This window comes from Saccopteryx bilineata, chromosome 2, assembly GCF_036850765.1.
Source record: "Saccopteryx bilineata isolate mSacBil1 chromosome 2, mSacBil1_pri_phased_curated, whole genome shotgun sequence".
Classification (NCBI taxonomy): Eukaryota; Metazoa; Chordata; class Mammalia; order Chiroptera; family Emballonuridae; genus Saccopteryx; species Saccopteryx bilineata.
Window position 1 is genome coordinate 143,575,750 of NC_089491.1, and position 21,957 is coordinate 143,597,706.

At 37.0% G+C, this 21,957-nt stretch overlaps 1 protein-coding gene and 1 pseudogene across 1 annotated transcript in view; one reads left to right on the forward strand and one right to left on the reverse strand.

The window, feature by feature from the left end:
• REDIC1 (regulator of DNA class I crossover intermediates 1) overlaps positions 1 to 21,957 on the forward strand; it is a 60,760-nt gene that overhangs the window by 34,849 nt on the left and 3,954 nt on the right. Inside the window, exon 8 of the mRNA XM_066254830.1 lies at positions 880 to 955. Coding sequence (XP_066110927.1) covers positions 880 to 955 — 76 coding nt within the window. The remainder of the gene's footprint in view (positions 1 to 879; positions 956 to 21,957) is intronic.
• Positions 19,833 to 20,538, reverse strand: LOC136322990 (cytochrome c oxidase subunit 4 isoform 1, mitochondrial pseudogene; annotated as a pseudogene).

Below are 21,957 nucleotides of genomic sequence, written 5' to 3' on the forward strand. Positions count from 1 at the left end.
CATATATACTATGGAATACTACTCAGCCATAAGAAATGATGACATCGGATCATTCACAATAACATGGATGGACCTTGATAACATTATACTGAGTGAAATAAATAAGAAAAAACTAAGAACTATATGATTCCATACATAGGTGGGACATAAAAATGAGACTCAGAGACATGGACAAGAGTGTGGGGGTTACAGGGCGGGTGGGGAGGAGAGGGCTAAGGTTGGGGATAGGGGAAGGGGCACAAAGAAAATCAGAAGGTGATGGAGGACAATTGGACTTTGGGTGATGGGAATGCAGCATAATCAAATGTCAAAATAACCTAGAGCTGTTTTCTCTGAACATATGTACCCTGATTTATCAATGTCACCCCATTAAAATTAATAAAAAGAAACATTCTAAGTTTAAAAAAAGAAACAGTGAAAATTAGTTACAAATTATATAAGAATTGATAGAAAGTAAAACAAACATGCTTTACAGAAAATTTATACCTCTAAAAGCTTTTTATTTAAAAAACCTGAAGATAAATGGACTGTTGTCTAATTTGAGAAATTTGAAAGGGAATAACAATAAATTTCCAAATTGCTAATATCTTTTTGATTTTCAACTGCATTTACTATGACTACCTGAAACCTTCCTGTTTGTCAGTAATTAATTTCTTAGCAAGTGTTTATTATTTTGCTTGTGTTTCTAAAGCACTTTTAATTTCATTTCATTTATTGTTCATCACAAATTTTTCTAATTTTCAAAACAAAATCATCTTTGTTCAATTAAAGTAACATGAAGAAAATACTGTAGAAATGAATTGGTGGAATTAAAATGGAGATATAAATGGATATTATTGTGTATATTTGGGAGTTGTTATAATTTTACTTTTCTTCTAGAATCTTATGGAAGAAGGAGGAACGTGTCCTGTTCAAGGTGCACCAACAACTATGCAGAAAATCTGTCAGCATAACGGTAAATTAATTTTATTCTTTAAAAAAATATTTAAATGGAAATCAAATTTTCTGGTTTTTAAGATTTTTGCCAAGAAGTAGTACATAGTTAACTTAGAATATACATACTAATAATGCAATAGACTCTTTAAAATTACTTTTATTTTTTGTAAAATATGTTATACATATATTGTATATATATAAATATATATACAGTTTAATAAATAATAAAACAGATACCTTTGTACTCACTTTATAGTTTGAGAAATGATACATAACCACTCATGTACTCGTGGGCACTTGTGCTGTTTCCAGATCTTGGCTATTATAAATAATGTTGCATTGAATATAGGGAGCATATATTCTTTCAAATTAGTGTTTCTGATTTCTTAGGATGTATTACCAGATGTGGAATCGCTGGGTCAAAAGGCAGTTCCATTTTTAATTTTTGAGGAAATGCCATACTGATTTCCACAGTTGCTGCACCAGTCTGCATTCCCACAACAGTGCACGAGGGTGCCCCTTTCTCTACATCATGGTCAGCACTTGTTTGATTTGTTGATGGTAGCCATTCTGATAGATGTGAGGTGATAATGTGGTTTTATTCTGTATCTCTGATGATTAGTGATGCTGAACATTTTTCTATATGACTATTGGCTATCTGTAGTGGAGTAGTGTCTTTTCAGGTTCTTTGCTCTTTTTTAAAATTGGATTTTCTTCCTGGTGTATGAGTTCTTTATATATTTTGGAAATTGACCTCTTATCTGATGTATCATTAGCCAATATGATCTCCCATTAGTGGGTTCCCTTTTCGTTTTAGTGATGATTTCTTTTGCTGTGGTAATAGCCAGAGGGAAAGAGGAGTGTGAATTAGGTGGAGGTAGGGAAAAAGTGAGGAAAAGGGGGATGGAAAGAGACTTTGCTTGGGGTGATGGACGCACAGTGCTGTGTATAGATAGTGTTTTATTGAGCTGTACACTTGAAACCTGTTTGGTGTTGTGAGGCAGTGTCACCCAATAAGTTGAATTTTAAAAAATGTTAATTAGAAATAAAAAAGAAAAAGACTGCATAACCAGTACTTTTGAAGATCTTCTCAACTGCATTACCTATCCTGCCCTCTAGAGGTAACTATTATTCTGAATTTGTTTCTTGTAATGTCACAGACTTTCCTTTGCTTGTTTTTGAACTTTTTACTAAATGAGGCAAACACTATTTTTCTATAACTTTTGTTTGTGTGTTTTTTCAGGAATATATTTTGAGGTTCATCTACTCTGAAACTTGGGATTCTAGTAATTTTAATATTTGTTTACTGCTATACAGTATTCTATTATATGAATGTAATTTATGCATCTTTAGCAGTGATTATTTTTAGGTTATTTTGATTATTTTACTATGATAAACACTGCTACTTTGGTGATTCTTGGCATTTCTTCTGGCACACATGTATAAAAAGTCCTTCTAAGATATAGTTTTATGAATAGAATTTGCTAGTTCATATGATATGTCATCTTCACCTATTCTAGATAATGCAAAATTGTTTTCCAAATTAGTTGCGACAGTCTAAACTTTTGCTAGTAAGAGACAAGACTCATACCTGTTACATATTCTTACTTATACTAGATTAGCTTTTTATCATTTTGGCATTCTATCTCATTGTAATTTTAATTTATATTTCCCTGATTGTTAATTAGATTGATTGGCCATCCATGTGTCATCTGGAAATGCCTTTCATATCCATTACCCATTTCTTTTAGGAATTTTGACTTTCTTTACTAGTTGTGTCTTTTATATACTATATCTGTGTGTATGTATCCTATATCCTAGATACTAATTGTAGGCTTGTGTGTAGCAAATACTTCATATTCGAGTGGTCTATTTATTCTGTACTGTCTTTTTATGGACAAAAGTTTCTGACACTTAGATATTTTGTTATAAAGGAACTCTTTAGGGCATTCTAGGATACCTCGAAATCTTTATGGACATTTTAATTTTGATTTAATTTAATTTTCTGACTTTATAAAATATTAGTCTGATTTCTATCTCTGTTCTGTCTGCCTTATTTCCTTTTGTCGTATATGAATAACTATTTTTGTTGGTTATAGTCTATTATTACAGTGTATTTTTAAAAATAAAGGTTAAAAAATATGAACACACATATACAGATTTCTTAGTTCCTTGCTTTTCTCACTCTAACTGTAATATAGGATATTTTATTTAATATAGGGTATTCTATAAATGAATTTAATGGATTCATATATTTAATATATTTTATAGATTTCTCTATGTTAGTACTAGATATTTCTTCATCTTTTATTAATGACCACTTAGTAATCTGTTATGTGAATAGACTATAGTTTTTCAGTCAGTGCCCAATTGGTGGACATTTGGGTTGTTTCCAGAATCTTTTCCTTATAAATAATGCTGCAGTGAACAACTTTGTGCATATATTATTTAATTGTGGAGATGTATTGTCAGGGTACTTTCCAGGAGCAGGATTATCTAGTCGAAGGGGAGATAACAGCAGGGTCCTAGAATAACATTGTTCCATTCAATGTCATTTTGTTATGGCCCTGGCCGGTTGGTTCAGTGGTAGAGCATCGGCCTGGCTTGCGGAAGTCCCGGGTTCGATTCCTGGCCAGGACACACAGGAGAGGCGCCCATCTGCTTCTCCACCCCTCCCCCTCTCCTTCCTCTCTGTCTCTCTCTTCCCCTCCTGCAGCCGAAGCTCCATTGGAGCAAAAGATGGCCTGGGCGCTGGGGATGGCTCTGTGGCCTCTGCCCCAGGTGCTGGAGTGGCTCTAGTCGCGACAGAGCGACGCCCCAGATGGGCAGAGCATCTCCCCCTGGTGGGCGTGCCGGATGGATCCCAGTCGGGCGCATGCGGGAGTCTATCTGACTGCCTCCCTGTTTCCAGCTTCAGAAAAATACAAAAAAAATACAATGTCATTTTGTTATAACATTGCTGAGATGCTGTAGGAACTTAACTCTTATTATATCAATTAGCCTATGGCAAAGTTGCTTTAGTTTTATTTTGTTTCCCTTAAAGTTGCAGAACTTATTAGCAATGTTTAGTGAGAACTTAATGCACATTGTTTTTAGGTCTTTTTTAGATATTGCCAAATTCACTGTTGTACCATTAGGCAGTTCCGCCAGAAATGTGCTTTTTATTGCACAGCCTCAGCAAGAGGGATTGTGGTCAAATTTAGGAATGTTTGTGACTCTTACAAACATAGATAGAAATTTGAGTTTGCATTCTGAGTGAAACCCAACATTTTTTAAAAGTCTTCAGTGGCTATTTACATTTCTTTTTCTGCAAACTCTCCATCTGTATCTTTGGATCAATTGAGTTATGACCCTTTTTTTCCCTTGCTATTTAAGAATCTTTCTTTTTGTTTGTTATTGGGTTTTGATTTGTTTTCACTTCGTTTATAGTGTTTGTTGTGTAAATAGGCTTAACATTTTTTATGTGGTTAATTTTATCAATCTGTTAATACTTTTGGATTTAATTTTAAAGACTGATGCTACACTTCCCGGTTGAATTTATTTATTTATATATTTTTTTGGTATTATTATGATTTTATATTTTTGCATTTAAGTCTTTAACCCACTTGGATTTTTTCCTGATTTAAGGTGTGGAATGTGTATTTTTTAAAATAAATTTTTATTAATTAATGGTAATGGGATGACATTAATAAATCAGGGTACATATATTCAAAGAAAACATGTCTAGGTTATTTTGTCATTAAATTATGTTGCATACCCCTTGCCCAAAGTCAGATTGTCCTCCGCCACCCTCTATCTAGTTCTCTGTGCCCTTCCCCCTCCCCCTAACTCTCTCCCTCCCTCCCTCCCATGTCCTCCCTCCCCCCACCCCTGGTAACCACCACACTCTTGTCCATGTCTCTTAGTCTCGTTTTTATGTTCCACCAATGTATGGAATCATGTAGTTCTTGTTTTTTTCTGATTTACTTATTTCACTCCTTATAATGTTATCAAGATCCCACCATTTTGCTGTAAATGATCTGATGTCATCATTTCTTATGGCTGAGTAGTATTCCATAGTGTATATGTGCCACATCTTCTTTATCCAGTCTTCTATTGAAGGGCTTTTTGGTTGTTTCCATGTCTTGGTCACTATGAACAGTGCTGCAATGAACATGGGGCTACATGTGTCTTTATGTATCAATGTTTCTGAGGTTTTGGGGTATATACCCAGTAGAGGGATTGCTGGGTCATAAGGTAGTTCTATTTGCAGTTTTCTGAGGAACCACCATACTTTCCTCCATAATGGTTGTACTACTTTACAGTCCCACCAACAGTGAATGAGGGTTCCTTTTTCTCCACAGCCTCTCCAACATTTGCTATTACCCGTCTTGTTGATAATAGCTAATCTAACAGGGGTGAGGTGGTATCTCATTGTAGTTTTGATTTGCATTTCTCTAATAACTAATGAAGCTGAGCATCTTTTCATATATCTGTTGGCCATTTGTATCTCTTCCTGGAAGAAGTGTCTGTTCATGTCCTCTTCCCATTTTTTTATTGGATTGTTTGTTGTTGAGTTTTATGAGTTCTTTGTAAATTTTGGATATTAGGCCCTTATCTGAGCTGTTGTTTGAAAATATCATTTCCCATTTAGTTGACTGTCTGTTTATTTTGATATCAGTTTCTCTTGCTGAGCAAAAACTTTTTATTCTGATGTAGTCCCATTCATTTATCTTTGCCTTCACTTCTCTTGCCATTGGAGTCAAGTTCATAAAATGTTCTTTAAAACCCAGGTCCATGATTTTAGTACCTATGTCTTGTTCTATGTACTTTATTGTTTCAGGTCTTATATTTAGGTCTTTGATCCATTTTGAATTAATTTTAGTACACGGGGACAGGCTGTAGTCGAGTTTCATTCTTTTGCATGTGGCTTTCCAGTTTTCCCAACACCATTTGTTGAAGAGGCTTTCTTTTCTCCATTGTGTGTTGTTGGCCCCTTTATCAAAGATTATTTGACCATATATATGTGGTTTTATTTCTGGGCTTTCTATTCTGTTCCATTGGTCTGAGTGTCTGTTTTTCTGCCAATACCATGCTGTTTTGATTATCGTGGCCCTATAATATAGTTTAAAGTCAGGTATTGTAATGCCCCCAGCTTCATTCTTTTTCCTTAGGATTGTTTTGGCTATTCGGGGTTTTTTATAGTTCCATATAAATCTGATGATTTTTTGTTCCATTTCTTTAAAAAAATCTCATAGGAATTTTGATGGGAATTGCATTAAATTTGTATATTGCTTTGGGTAATATGGCCATTTTGATTATATTTGGAATGTGTATTGATTCAAGTTTTTTCTTAAAAGAAGACCACTTCATTTATTATTAAATTTATTGAGGTGGCATTGGTAAATAAAATTACATAAGTTTCAAATAACACATCATCTGTGTATTTCATTGTGTAAGTAAAGGGTAAAGGGGGTCAAATATGTATGTAGTGATGGAAGGAGATTTGACTTTGGGTGATAAACAATGATTCAGATTTTTAAAATGCATCTTTTCCCTAGCTATTTGTGATGCCATCTTTATTATGTACTAACTTTATATATGTACTTGGCCTGTTTGTTGTTTTCTTTACTGTTCCATTGGTTTTTTTTTTTTTAATTTAATTTTTATTTTTTTACAGAGACAGAGTCAGAGAGAGGGATAGATAGGGATAGACAGGAACGGAGAGAGATGAGAAGCATCAATCATCAGTTTTTTGTTGCAACACCTTAGTTGTTCATTGATTGCTTTCTCATATGTGCCTTGACTGTGGGAATACAGCAGAATAGTAACCCCTTGCTCAAGCCAGCAACCTTGGGTCCAAGCTGGTGAGCTTTGCCCAAACCAGGTGAGCTCGCGCTCAAACTGGTAACCTCAGGGTCTCCAACCTGGGTCCTCTGCATCCCAGTGTGACGCTCTGTCCACTGTGCCACTGCCTGGTCAGGCCCATTGGTTTTTCTTCATTTTCATGTGCTAATACCATACTAATATTTTTATTATGATTACTTTATAGTATGTTTGATTTCTAAAAGAGTTACACCTTTATTTAGACTTTTTAAAAATATTTTTTGTGGATTGTTTTGATCATTTTGTATATAAACTTTAAAATGAACTTGTCTAAGTCCAAAGAAATGTTTTAATTTTTATTAATAAAATTATGTATAACAGTGTGAAATTTCATTGTAATTATGCTGAATAGTTCTATTTAAGAAAAAAGGATTTCCTTCTAATAATACAGTGTAATTTTGTAATTTTAGGTTGTATTAAACACCTTTAACCAACTTTTGTAAAGTTTTCCTCAAGTATATTGTGTATAGTTCTCCTTAGATTTAGCTGTAGTTACTTTTTTGTTGTTTTTCTTGCTACTTTAGTGTGAATATATACACCCAGTGTTTTTACATTAAGAAATATTCTGGCCCTGGCCGGTTGGCTCAGCGGTAGAGCGTCGGCCTAGCGTGCGGAGGACCCGGGTTCGATTCCCGGCCAGGGCACACAGGAGAAGCGCCCATTTGCTTCTCCACCCCTCCGCCGCGCTTTCCTCTCTGTCTCTCTCTTCCCCTCCCGCAGCCAAGGCTCCATTGGAGCAAAGATGGCCCGGGCGCTGGGGATGGCTCTGTGGCCTCTGCCTCAGGCGCTAGAGTGGCTCTGGTCGCAACATGGCGACGCCCAGGATGGGCAGAGCATCGCCCCCTGGTGGGCAGAGCGTCGCCCCTGGTGGGCGTGCCGGGTGGATCCCGGTCGGGCGCATGCGGGAGTCTGTCTGACTGTCTCTCCCTGTTTCCAGCTTCAGAAAAATGAAAAAAAAAAAAAAAAAAAAAAAAAAAAAAAAGGAAAGATTCTGGATTTTGGACTTAGGCACATGTGGTTGATTATTTTGAAAATTTTTAGGTGTTGATTTTGGAAAAATCAATAATTTGGGGAAGAGTTATTTTGAGCATCAGTGGAAATGATTGTTGATTTTCCTTCATAGATCTTTTTTTTTAATTATTATTATTCTGGCATGAAACACATATAATTTAACTTCCTAAACATTTCCAAGTGTACAGTGCACCTCCTAATCACTCCAGTTTCTGGCAACAACTACTATACTTTCTGTTTCTATTAGTTTGAATATTTTAGATATCATAGAAGTGGAATCATACAATATTTGTCCTTATGTGACTGGTTTAGTTCACTTAGCATTGTATAAACTCGAAGTTCACTCATGTTGTAGCATACGACATTATTTTCTTCCTTTTTCAACCTCAGTTTTATTGAGAAATAAATGACGTACATCACTGTATAAGTTTAAGGTGTATAGCATAATAGTTTGATGTACATACATTGGGAAATGATTACAGTAGGTTCACTTAACATTCATCTTGTAGGTACATTTAAAAAAAGAAAGAAAAATTTCTTTTTGCAATGAAAACTTACAGGATTTACTCTCTTAATTATCCTATCATGTAGCACTGTTGGCTGCAGTCACCATGTTGTACATAATATGTTTAGTTCTTATTTATCTTATACAGTGGTACCTTGAGATACGAGTTTAATTCGTTCTATAACTGAGCTCATAAGTCAGTCAACTCGTATGTCAAACAAATTTATTCTATTTAAAATAACTGAAATAGATTTAATCCGTTCCAGCTCTGTGAAACATCCCCAAATCATCCTAAATTATGAAAAAAGACATGTTTTTAATTAAGAAACACACATGTATACTTTACCAATGCATAACAAAACATATGAAATAAAAGAAAAATGTGTTATTTAGTACTATATTCTTACCTTGGAGACAGACCAGTGCAGCTAATGGAGGTGAATGGTGGAGGAGGAGGGAGGGAGGAAGTGATGCAGGCACTGCAGACACGTAAACTAAAACTGCACTTTCTTAACACTAAATGTAAACTAAAACTGCATTTTCTTTACTTTAAACAAAACTAAAACTGCACTTTCTTTACTTAAAATGAAACCACAAAAACTAATTGTAAAAAAATGCACTTTCTTAACTTTAAACTTAACCTAAGCTTAACATTACGTATTTTTCATTTAATCATCACCTGTTTTTGCCTTTTGGGCTGCACTTTCGGCACTTTCACTTGCAGGACTTTTGAATAAAAATCTATCCAAAGAGGTTTGCTTTTGCCTGCCTTTTAAAATGTTACAGAAATGTAACAAACAAGTGTCATTAAAAAAGCACTGAAGCACCACCAGTTGAATCTTTTTCTGGGTGTTTCTTTTCAATGAAACTTAAAAGCTTCTCCCACATTGCCAGCATGTCTTTAATTTCACTTGTAGAAATCACTTCCTCTGACTCTACCTCCTCCTCACTACTAATCTCTTGCAGAAGCTCCGTATGTTGCATCATCTGTACTCCTTCAACTCCTCAGTTGAGAATTCCTTCTCATGTTCTTCGATGAGCTTGTTTATGTCACCCTCATCTACTGCCAGACCCATCAACTTTCTGAGGGACACAGTCGCCTCCAATGCTTCTACCTCGGTCTTGGTCTCTGGTTTGAATCCTTCAAAGTCCCTGTCTGCAACAGCATCAGGGCATAACTTTTTCCATGCCGAGTTCAAGGTTCTTCTTGTAATCTCTTGCCATGCCAAGTCAATAATGCATAAACATATCACGATGTTGTAGTGATCTTTCCAAAACTCTCGAAGGGTTAGGTCTGTATTCTCAGTCACCTCAAAGCAGCAGCAGAACAAGTGCTTTGTGTAAAGCTTTCTAAAGTTGGAAATGACCTGCTGATCCATAGGTTGCAAGATTGAAGTCGTGTTGGGTGGGAGGTAGAGGACTTTCACAAATTTGAACTCATCGAGAATGTCATCTTCAAGACCAGGTGAGTGGGCTGGAGCATTTTCAAGGATTAGTAATGCTTTCATTGGGAGTTTTTTTCTTGAAAATATTTCTTCACTGTAGGGCTAAAGATGAGATATACCCATTCAATAAAAAACTGCCACATAACCCATGCCCCAGCATTGGCACACCACATAACCTGCAGTTTTTCTTTAAGAATCTTGTGAGTCTTAAAGGCTCGAGGATTTTTGGAATGATACTCTAGCAGTGGCTTTACTTTACAGTCACTGTTATCATTTGCACACAATGCAAGGGTCAGACGGTTCTTCATGGGTTTATGGCTTGGCAGCTTCTTCTCCTCTGCAGTGATGAAAGTCCTCTGGGACATTTTTTTTTTCTCAAAACAACCCTGTTTCATCACAGTTGAACATTTGTTGGGGTATGTAGCCTTCTTTTGTGATAAGCACAGCAAAACGTGCGATGTATTCCTCAGCTGCCTTAACGTCAGCACTTGCAGCTTCACCATGCCTCACCACCGAGTGGATACCAAATCTCTCCTTGAAGTTTTCAAACCAGCCGTGACTTGCCTTAAACCAGGGGTCAGGAACCCTATGGCTTGCGAGCAGGATTGGCTCTTTGATGGCTGCATCTGGCTTGCAGACAAATCTTTAATAAAAAAAATAATAATGTTAAAAATATAAAACATTCTCATGTATTACAATCCATTAATTTCCTACCGCTCATGTTCATGGTTGCGGGTGGCTGGAGCCAATCACAGCTGTCCTCCAGGACAACACCAAATTTTTATTGGATAATGCGTAACATACACGGGTCGTTGTATGGCTCTCATGGAATTGCATTTTAAAATATGTGGCGTTCATGGCTCTCTCAGCCAAAATTGTTCCCAACCCCTTACTTAAACGTATCTTCTGCTGCCTCTTTTGAGGTTGATGGTTCTTTCTTCTTCAAGTCACTGTAAATAATACGTGCCTTTTTGCATATTACAGTCTCTGTCACTGTATCTCCTGCCAGCTCTTTCTCTTTCGCCCACACCAGCAGAAGCTTCTCCATTTCTTCATGGATATATTTTTTTAATTGGGACAGAATTGTAGTTTCTTTCACTGGATTTGCACTTTTGATGGCATCCTTTTGTTTAAGGATGGTACAAATTGTGGATGTATTGTGGTCATACAGCCTTGCCAGTTCAATCAATCCTACACCATGCTCATGTTTTTCTATTATTTCTTGCTTTACTTCTATCGACATCATTCTCTTCTTCTTGTCACCACTGTCATTTACACTCACTTTCTTTGGCCCCATGATAGTGCATAAAAATAGTAAAAAATGCAAAATGATGCGAGAATGATTACAGCACACGAGATTCGACTTGATTCTGTAACACATGAGAACGAACGAGATGCTGGTGCTGTGCTGCTGATACTGGACTTGTGCACCAACACGCCAACTAGCGGCAGCTTCCTGAATTACAACTCGTATCTCAGAATTTCGCTCAGATCTCAAACAGAAATACAAATCGAGTTGCAGCTCATATCTTAAGAAATTTGTATGTTGATCTGCTCATATCTCAAGGTACCACTGTAACTGAAAAACCTATATCTTTTGACCACTTTTCTCCAGTTTTCCCTCTCCCCACCCTCCACCACTGGTAAATACAAGTCTGATCTTTTTCTGAGTTTTGTTATTGTTGTTTTTAAGATTCCACATATTTGTGAGATTATACAGTATGTTTTCTTCTGCCTTATTTATTTCACTTAGCGTAATGCACTCTAGGTTTAACCAATGGCAGGATTTCCTTATTTTTTTTTATGTATGTGTGTAATAATATTCCATATTTTTTTTGAGTTTGTTTTCTAATATTTCATTGCTAGCATATAGAAAGGCTATGGACTTTTGTATGTTAATTTTGTATCCTGCGACCTTACTGTATTGGTTTATTGTTTCTAGTAAACTTTTTGTGGAGTCTGTGGGGTTTTCGATGTATAGGATCATATCGCCTGCAAAAAGTGATACCTTTACTACTTCTTTTCCGATATGGATGCCTTTTATTTCTCTCTTGTCTGATTGCTCTGGACAGAACTTCTAGCACCACGTTAAATAAGAGTGGAGAGAGAGGACAACCCTGTCTTGTTCCTGATTTAAGGTGAAAAGTCCTCAGTTTTATGCCATTTAATATGATGTTGGCTGATGGTTTATCATATATGGCCTTTATCATGTTGAGATATTGTCCTTCTATACCCATTTTGTTGAGTGTCTTAAACATAAAGTTGTGTTGTATTTTATTGAATGCCTTTTCTGCATCTATTGATAAGATCATGTGGTTTTTGTTCTTTGTTTTGTTGATATGGTGTATTACGTTAACCGTTTTACGTATGTTGAACCATCCTTGAGATTCTGGGATAAATCCCACTTGATCATGATGTATTTATTATCTTTTTAATATGTTGTTGTATTCGATTTGCCAGTATTTTTGTTTAGTATTTTAGCATCTGTATTCATTAGAGATATTGGTCTGTAATTTTTTTTTTTTGTGCCGTCCTTGCCAGGTTTCAGTATGAGGGTTATGTTGGCCTCATAAAATGTGTTTGGAAGTATTGCTTCTTCTTCAATTTTTTGGAAGACTTTGAGTAGAATAGGAACCAAGTCTTCTTTGAATGTTTGATAGAATTCACTAGTATAGCCGTCTGGGCCTGGACTTTTATTTTTGGGGAGGTTTTTAATGGTTTTTTCTATTTCCTCCCTGCTAAGTGATCTGTTTAGGCTTTCTGCTTCTTCATGACTCAGTCTAGGAAGGTTGTATTGTTCTAGGAATTTATCCATTTCTTCTAGATCTTTGAATTTGGTGGCATATAGTTTTTCGTAGTATTCTACAATAATTCTTTGTGTATCTATGATGTCTATGGTGATTTCTCCTCTTTCATTTTAGATTTTATTTATATGAGTCCTTTCTCTGTTTTCCTTGGTGGGTCTTGCCAAGGGTTTGTCAATTTTGTTGATTTTTTCAAAGAACCAGCTCCTTGTTTTAATTTTTTCTATAGTTTTTCTGTTCTCTATTTCATTTATTTCTGCTCTGATTTTTATTATTTCCTTTCTTCAGCTGGTTTTGGATTGTCTTTGTTCTTCTTTTTCTAGTTCCTTAAGGTGTGAAGTTAAGTGGTTCACTTGGGCTCTCTCTTGTTTGTTTATATAGGCCTGAAGTGATATGAACTTCCCTCTTATTACTGCTTTTGCTGCATCCCAGAGATTCTGATATGTCATATTGTCATTTTCATTTGTCTGTATATATCTTTTGATCTCTGCACTTATTTCTTCTTTGACCCATTCATTTTTTAAAAGTATGTTGTTTAGTTTCCACATTTTTGTGGGTTTTTTCCCCTCTTTTTTGCAGTTAAATTCTAGTTTCAAGGCTTTATGATCAGAAAATATGCTTGGTACAACTTCGATTTTTCTGAATTTGCTGATGTTATTTTTGTGGCCCAACATATGGTCAATTCTTTTTTTTTTTTTCTGAAGCTTGAAACGGGGAGAGACAGTCAGACAGACGCCTGCATGCACCCAACCAGGATCCACCTGGCACGCCCACCAGGGGCGATGCTCTGCCCACCAGGGGGCGATGCTCTGCCCCTCCGGGGTGTCGCTCTGCCGTGACCAGAGCCACTCTAGTGCCTGGAGCAGAGGCCAAGGAGCCATCCCCAGCACCCGGGCCATCTTTGCTCCAATGGAGCCTTGGCTGTGGGAGGGGAAGAGAGAGTCAGAGAGGAAGGAGAGTGGGGGTGGAGAAGCAAATAGGCACTTCTCCTATGTGCCCTGGCCAGGGATCGACCCCGGGTCCCCCGCACGCCAGGCTGATGCTCTACCGCTGAGCCAACCGGCCAGGGCCATGGTCAATTCTTGAGAATGTTCCATGTACACTAGAGAAAAACATATACTCTGTTACTTTGGGATGAAGTGTCCTGTAGATGTCTATCATATCCAGGTGCCCTAATGTTTCGTATAAGGCCAATATATCTTTATTGATTTTCTGTTTGTATGAACGATCTTGAGCCATCAGCGGTGTATTGAGGTCTCGAGTATGATTATATTTTTGTCAGTTTTTGTTTTTAGGTCAGTAAGTAGCTGTCTTATATATTTTGGTGCTCCTTGGTTTGGTGCATATATATTAAGGATTGTTATGTCTTCTTGATTCAGTATCCCCTTAATCATTATGAAATGACCATTTTTGTCTCTGAGTACTTTTTCTGTCTTGTAGTCAGCATTATTAGATATGAGTATTGCTACACCTGCTTTTTTTTGGATGTTATTTGCTTGGAGTATTGTTTTCCAGCCTTTTACTTTGAATTTGTTTTTATTTTTGTTGCTTAGATGTGTTTCTTGTAGGCAGCATACAGTTGGATTTTCTTTTTTAATCCATTCTGCTACTCTGTGTCTTTATTGATGAGTTTAATCCATTTACATTTAGTGTAATTATTGACACTTGTGGGTTCCCTATTCCATTTTATACATTGCTTTCTGTTAGTTTTATATTTTGTTTGATTCTTCTCTTTTGTTTTTCTATCATTTGTTTTTGTTTGTTTGTATTCTATACTTCTTTCCTCTGTTGCTACCTTTTTTAAGTCATGTGCTTCTGTGGTGTTTTTTTCAATGGTGGTTACCATTAAGTAATGAAAAGGGTACCTACCAGATTCATTGTAGTACCCTATCTTATGAGTGTTTCAGCACTTCATCGTCCTTTGCTACTGTTAATCTCCATCTTCTCCCCTTTTTTTGCTTTTGTTGTCACAGTTTAAGTTTGGTTTTATTGTGTTCTTGGTAGAGCTTTTACTTGTGGTTTTGTTTTGTTTTGTTCTTTGAATCTTCTTGGAAAACCCCCTTTAGTATTTCCTGGAGTGGGGGTTTTCTGATGATAAATTCCCTCATCTTTTCTGTATTTGTGAATGTTTTTATTTCTTTTTCGTATTTGAAGGATAACTTTGATGGGTAAGTATTCTTGGCTGAAAGTTTCTCTCTTTCAGGGCTTTAAATATTGGGTTCCACTCTCTTCTAGCTTGTAGAGTTTCTACTGAGAAATCTGATGATAATCTAATAGGCTCGTCTTTATATGTTGTATTCTTCTTTTCCCTGGCTGCCCTGAGAATTTTTTCTTTGTCATTGGTTTGTGCCATTTTCATTATGATGTGCCTTGAAGTAGGTTTGTTGTGGGTAAGAAAACTCGGTGTTCTGTTTGCTTCTTGAATTTGAGGCTTTAGTTCTTTCCACAGGCTTGGGAACTTCTCGTCTATTATTTGTTTGAATATATTCTCCATTCCATTTTCTCTCTCTTCTCCCTTTGATATACCTATTATTCTTATGTTATTCTTTTTGATGGAGTCAGACAATTCCTGTAAGGGCTTTCTCATTTTTTAAAATTTTTGAGTCTCTCTCTTCTTCTCTCTGTTGTGCCTGACGTTGCTTGTCTTCTATGTCACTAATCCTACCTTCTTTCTGGTCTGTTCTATTAGCTAAGCTTGTTACCTCATTTTTCAGTTCATGAATTGAGTTTTTCATCTGTTTGATTTGTTTTTATAGTTTCAGTTTTCTTGGTGATGTATTCTTTGTGTTTTTTGAGTTGTTTTCTGAGCTCTCTAAATTGCTTTTCTGTGTTTTCTTGTATATCTCCTAGTATTTTTAGGATTTCTGTTTTAAATTCTCTGTCATTTAGCTCCAAGGTTTCCAATATATTAAATTTTTTCTCCATAGATTTTTCCACATCTGTCTGTGCTACTTCTCTATCTTTTGTATCCATGATATTTGATTTCCTTTTTCTTAATGGCATCTGAGGGTGGTCTTTTTAATAGCACTAATGAAAATTAATAAAGAATAAAAAGTAAAATAAAAAAATTGGAGAAAAAAAACCCCAATAATAATTTATTATTTTTCTCCCCCCACCTTTTTTCTTCTCTTCCTCTCCTCTCCCCTCCTCCTTAGGAAAATATCATGATGAATTGTGAATTATATTATGCTAAATGGAACAAATACTGCCTATAATGGAGGGCCTGAGTTGGGGGGAAGTGTTCAAGGGGCAAAAAAGGAAGTATGGACCCACAAAATGCAAAAAAGGAAAAAATTTGGGTCAAATATAAAATGATTTGCTTGTAAGTGATGGTTGACTAAGAGATATAATGAGAGGAATAGAGGGAAACAGGAAAAAGGAAAAAAAATAACTATTGTATTAAGTGGAGCAAAAACTAAATAGAATGGAGATCCTGGGTTGGAAGGAATGCTAATGAGTTAAAAAGCACCCAAAATGCCACAAAAACCCAAAAAACTTGAGTCCCAAATTAAATAATTTGTTCATGATTGAGGATTGAATGAGAGGAAAAGTAAAAGGAGAAAAGAAGAAACTAATAGAGAGGAAGAAATAAGAAAAAGGGGAAAAGGAAAAGAAGAAAAAAGAAAAAAAAACAAAAAGAGGGAGAGAGAGAGTTAAGGGTTTTGGAGTGTAACCCTCATGGAGAGTAAAGAAGAAGAAAAGAAATTTAACACTTATGGGTAGTGTAGTTCAAGAAGAGGACAGAATAAGGTGGGCAGAGAATAAAAGGACCAAGGTGGAAGAAATAGAAATAATAATAATAAAGGCAAGAAGATGAAAGACACAGAAAAATAGTGGAGCAAGTTATCAAGTCTGTGGATATTTCTTGATTTTGAGAGGTTAACTTCTTCTTTTTTCTTTCCTCTCCCTCTTCCTGGTTGGTGACTCTGTACCCCAGGCTCTGCCCCAGTGGCACGCTTAGGTAGTGATTTGCAGTTGATGAGACTCTACGGTGATGAGACTCTATATGACATAATATATATGTCATATATTAGGTTTCAGTCTCATTGGTAGTCAAGGCTTGTTAGCATTTGTAGGCTCCGACAATGAGAGTCCGTTTTCCCAGAGCCTCTCTCCTAGTCTCTCCTTCCTGAATTAGCAGCCTGATGATCCAGCTATGAGGCTGCCACTGCCTCTTCCTGGGGAGTAAGAGGCTCAAAAAGCTGGCAAATCCTTACTCTATCCCCACTCAACTCAGGGCTCTGGGTAAGGCTCTGGCAGTCAGAGCCGCCATCATAATCAGGCAGGCCTGGGAGCCAATTGCTCTCAAGGTGACTTTCTATGAGCCTCCAGGCCTGTTCAGCAGCCTAGCACTCTGTGGGACCACTCTCCCCAGGCTTTCCGCACTTTGTAACATGTTTTGGCTGGGAAGAAGATGCCCTAGTCGCTGCCTGCAATACAGGAGGTCTTAACACTGCCAAGTCCCTCTTTTTAGCATATATCCCTGAGTATGAAAGCTCTGTCAATCAGAAGTTGTCCCCACCCCTTTAGCAAGAGGCACTAAAAAATATCACGCTTCTTGTCTTAGATCACTGAACTGAGAGAGATCTTGTCAATTAGAGCCGCGTAGGTCAGTTGGGAGGTGAGCAGACTGTGGGTTAAGCTAATTTCAGCAATTGGATCCTCCAATCTGCTCCAGAAAGGACTGCAAGCTGCCCTGGCGTCCCTCCACCGACGCTTGATTGTTAGCTTGAATGGCTGGGTGAGGCGCTCAGAGAAGCTCAGGCGTAGGGAAGTTCGCTTTGGCGCACTCCCTGCGCGCCGCTGGCAGCTGCTGCCCGTGGCACGGGTGGCTGCTCACGCACGTGCGGTTGCTCGTGGCACACGCGGGGGTGGTTGGGTTGCTCGCAGCGGGCATGCGGGCGGTTGGGTTGCTTGTGGCATGCGGGCGGTTGCTCGCTGCGCCTGGGCGTTTGCTCACGTGGGCTGATGCACTACAGGCACACTCTTTCCTCAGCTTGAACGAACATCTGTGCCGCAGCCTAGACTCCTCCACACCCTTGGCCACCCCGACTCTCAGTTCCAAGTGAAAGCAGCCTTTGCTCAGATTAGTGAGGAAGGCAGAGTGTTTTTTTGTCTGACTTATTTCCTTTAGGGTTGATTATATATTTAGTCAATTTTTCGCTCGAACCCTACCTTCGCCTTCAGTGTGTGGAACTCCCGGACACTCCAAGGATAGATTTTTCTGTCTCTGGTTGATGAACTTGTTGAAATTTTGGGGAGATTTGTTGGTCGCACTCCTCATGGCGCCATTTCTCTGACGTCACTCCAGATTATTATTTTTTGGTATTGAATTTTAAGAGTTATTTGTATATTTTTGTTATAGAGTTTGAAAACACTGTTTTTTTCTGTCCAATGAATTTTCTTGGCTCCCTTGTCAAATATTATTTGAACGTATATGCTTGGGTTTATTTCTGGCTTCTTGACTCTGTTTCATTTGTCTGTCTGCTTTTAATGCCAGTATTATATTTTTTGATGACTGTAGCTTTAGTCTGTAATTTGAAATCCAGAATTGTGATGTCTGCTGCTTTGTTTTTCTTTCTGAGGATTTTTTTTTTTTGGTTATTTATGGCCTTTTATGTTACACTATAAATTTAAGAGTGTTTCTCCTTTTGTAAAACACACCATTGGAATCTTGATGGGGATTGCATAGAATGTATATAGATGGCTTTTGGCAATATGGACATTTAAACAATATTAATTATTCTAGTCCATGAACATGGGATACCTTTCTATTTAGTTGTATCTTCAGTAATTTTTTTTATTAATGTCTTATAGTTTTCAGAGTAGAAATATTGCACCTCCTTAGTATATTTATTCCTAAGTATTTTATTGTTTTTGATTCTATTGTAAATGGGATTTATTTCTTTAATTATTTTTTTAAAAATTTGTTGTTAGTGTATAGAAATCTGATTTTTTAATGTCACTTTCAATATTCTGTAACTTTACTAAATTCATTGACTAGATCTAACTTTTTTGGGGGGATTGATTCTTAAAAATTTTCTATATATAAAATGTTATCTGCAAATAGAGGCTATTTTACTTCTTCCTTCCTAATTCTGGCAACTTTTATATTTCTGGCCTGATTGCTCTAGCTAGGACTTCTGCTAATATGTTGAGTAGAGAGGTTGAGTGGGAACCCTTGTCTTGTTCCTGATCTTAGAAGAAAAGCTTTCAACTTTTCACCAACAAGTATGATAGAGTATGATAACTGTGGTCTTGCCATAGATGGCCTTTACTATGTTGAGATGTTTCTTCTGTGCCTAATTTGTTTTTTTCTTTAACCACAAATGGATGTTGAATATTGTCAAATGCCTTTTCTGTGTCCATAGAGATGATCATATGATTCTTTCATTTTATTCTATTAGTGTGATGAATCACATTGAGTTACATATGTTACACCATTCTTGCATTTCAGGGATAAATCCCACCTGATCATGGAGTATAATTATTTAAATGTGCTGCTGAATTTGGATTGCTAGAATTTTAGTATTTTCTTGAGAACATTTTTATCTATATCCATCAATTATATTGGCCTATAGTTTCCTTGCCTAGTAATGTTCTTTTCTATTTTTGGTATCAGAATAATGCTGGCTTTGTAAAATGAGTTTATAAGTGTTCCCTCCTCTTCAATTTTTTGGAAGCATTTAAGAAGGATTGGTATGTATTCTTTTATAAATGTTTGATAAAATTCACTAGTGAAGCCGTCTTGGCTCTGGGCTTTTTCTTTGTTGGTATTTTTTTTATTACTGATTCAATGTCCTTACTAGTAATTGCTCTGATCAGTTTTGTATTTCTTTTTGATTCAGTCTTGGTAAACTGTATATTTCTAAGAATTTTTTCATATCTTCTATGTTGTTCAGTTTGTTGATATATACATGTTTATAAGAGCTTTTTATAATCCTTAGAATTTCTGTAGTATCAGTTATAATGTCTTCTTTTTGTTGAGTGTGTGTATATGTGTGTGTTTCTAATCCTTCTCTGACTTTGGTACTAATGTTATACTGGATTCATGAAAAATTTTAAAGCTACATACATCTAAAAATTGCAGTAATTTAAAGCTTGCTTGAAATTTAAATCTTTTGCATCTTCATCCCAATTTTACTTTGCTTTATCACTTCATAACTAGATTGAATTAATCTCCAGATCGACCTGCTTTTATCTAGCCACGCCTTTCTTTAATCCACCATGTATTAGATTCCTTGTTAGATAATCTAAAATGCAAAATTCTTTTTTTTCTTTTCTTCTTCACATAAACTGCTCCTTTATTAGCATTGGGACTGCAACATTAACAGTTTCCAGTAAATATGCTGAACTGCAAGGAAATGAAAGGTGAGGTTCAGATACGTGAATGGCGGGCTCTTACTTCTTCCACTCGTTCTTGTCGTAGTCCCACATGGCAGCGAAGCCCTGGATCGGGCTGACCTTCATGTCGAGCATCCGCTTGGTCTGCTTGGCCACCCACTCCTCTTCAAAGGTGTGCGGGATGGGACCATACACATAGTGCTTCTCCCAGATGAGAATGAGAGCAGTGAAACTGATGAAGAACATGGCAGTGCCCACAATTGTCTTCCACTCATTCGTGCTCCTGTTCATTTCAGCAAAGCTCTCGTTGAACTTAATGCGATACAATTCAACTTTCTCATCAACTGACAGACTGCTCCAGGGGTTCTTCTCCTTCTCTTTCAAGGCTTTCTGGCTGGCAGAAAGGTTCTTGACATGGGCCACATCAGGCAAGGGATAGTCACGTCGATCAACATAACTTGGGAGAGCATAATCTTCACTCTTCACAACACTCCCATGTGCTCGTACACACGCTGAGGTGGAAATTGCTCGCTTGCCAATTAGGCTAAATACTCTGGTAGTCAACATTCTGCCACCGCCCAGCCGCTGCCCGCCGTGCCCACCGCGACCTCCCTCTACCCCCTGGCTGCCTGCCTAAAATGCAAAATTCTTTAACACTAAGTATGTTCTTGCACCTTTTTTCTTCTGTTCCATATGCTATTTTTCATCTTGTCTCTCTGGAAAATTCTTATTCATCTCTCAAAACCAACTCTTTATAGTGTGCTTTCTCTATAACTTCAACAAATCTCTTTCCTTAGAGTTCTCTTTTAATTTTGTATCCTCTGTGACTTTTATTGCTGCACCTAATTTTGGGACTATTTTTTAAAAAGAGTATGCCTTTCTTTGCTACAAGATTCTGAACACTTTGAGCATATGGCCATGTATCACTACTATTATAATGCCTTACATAATGTGTTGAATTGCTTTACATTTTGATCTTCATGGTCTTTTTTTACACTGTTAAGGCTTCATTCAATAGGCATTTATCTTCTCCACTAATGACTCTGAGTTTACTGTACCTCTGGATTGAATGAGACTTATTGTGGAGGAATGCCCTTAGAGTATGTTGTTAGTGAAATTCTGCCATTCAGTTTTCTATACTCTGCACTCCACTCTCAGGGAGAACCTGTTCCATGGAGTATCAATTTCTTTCTAGAGTGATGAACTAAGGGTATCTGAGTTCAGCTAAATTCTGTCTGTCAGCTGACTGATGGTTAGTTTTTATTAAAGAGAGCATCAGTTTTGATCCAAAGCACGAATAGATAGTATTCATTGTTTATTGTAGGGGGGGCATGTGATTTGATGAGTTGTTGATTTACATTTTGTTACCTTTTGCTTTTCTTGATAGCAAGCCCATTTTCATAAACAAGAGGAGGAGCTTCTGTTGTAGGAAGTCATGACCTATCTTTCAGGCTTGTTTTTAAACTTTACTTACAATCAGAATACATTAAGTGGATAATGAAAGAATATTGTACTTAATGCTTTGAATCAGTTTATTTTTTACACTCTTTTATATTGCACAATAAAGCTTCATTTACTAGATTAGCACATACCTGGTGCCTTGGTATTTAATAAACTTGATTGTTCCTTCTTTCTGTATGTTGACACTTTATTTGTTCATAAAAAATGGTTCGTTTAGCCTGACTGGTGGTGGTACAGTGGGTAGAGCATTGACCTGGGACTCTGAGGACCCAGTTTTGAAACCCTGAGGTTTCTGGTTTAAGTGCCGCTCACCAGTTTGAGCATGGGGTTGCCAGCTTAAGTATGGGGTCATAGACATAATCCGTGGTTGCTGGCTTGAGCAAGGGGTCACTGGCTGGGCTGTAGCCCTCCCTCCCCCACCAAGGCACGAGTGAGAAGCAATCAGTGAACAGCTAAAGTGCCACAACTATGAGTTGATACTTCTCATCTCTGCCTGTCTGCCTGTTTACATGTCTCTGTTTCTCTCTAAAAAAATATGGTTCATATATTGGGAAAAAATCAATCTAATTTTCTTTATTACCATTTC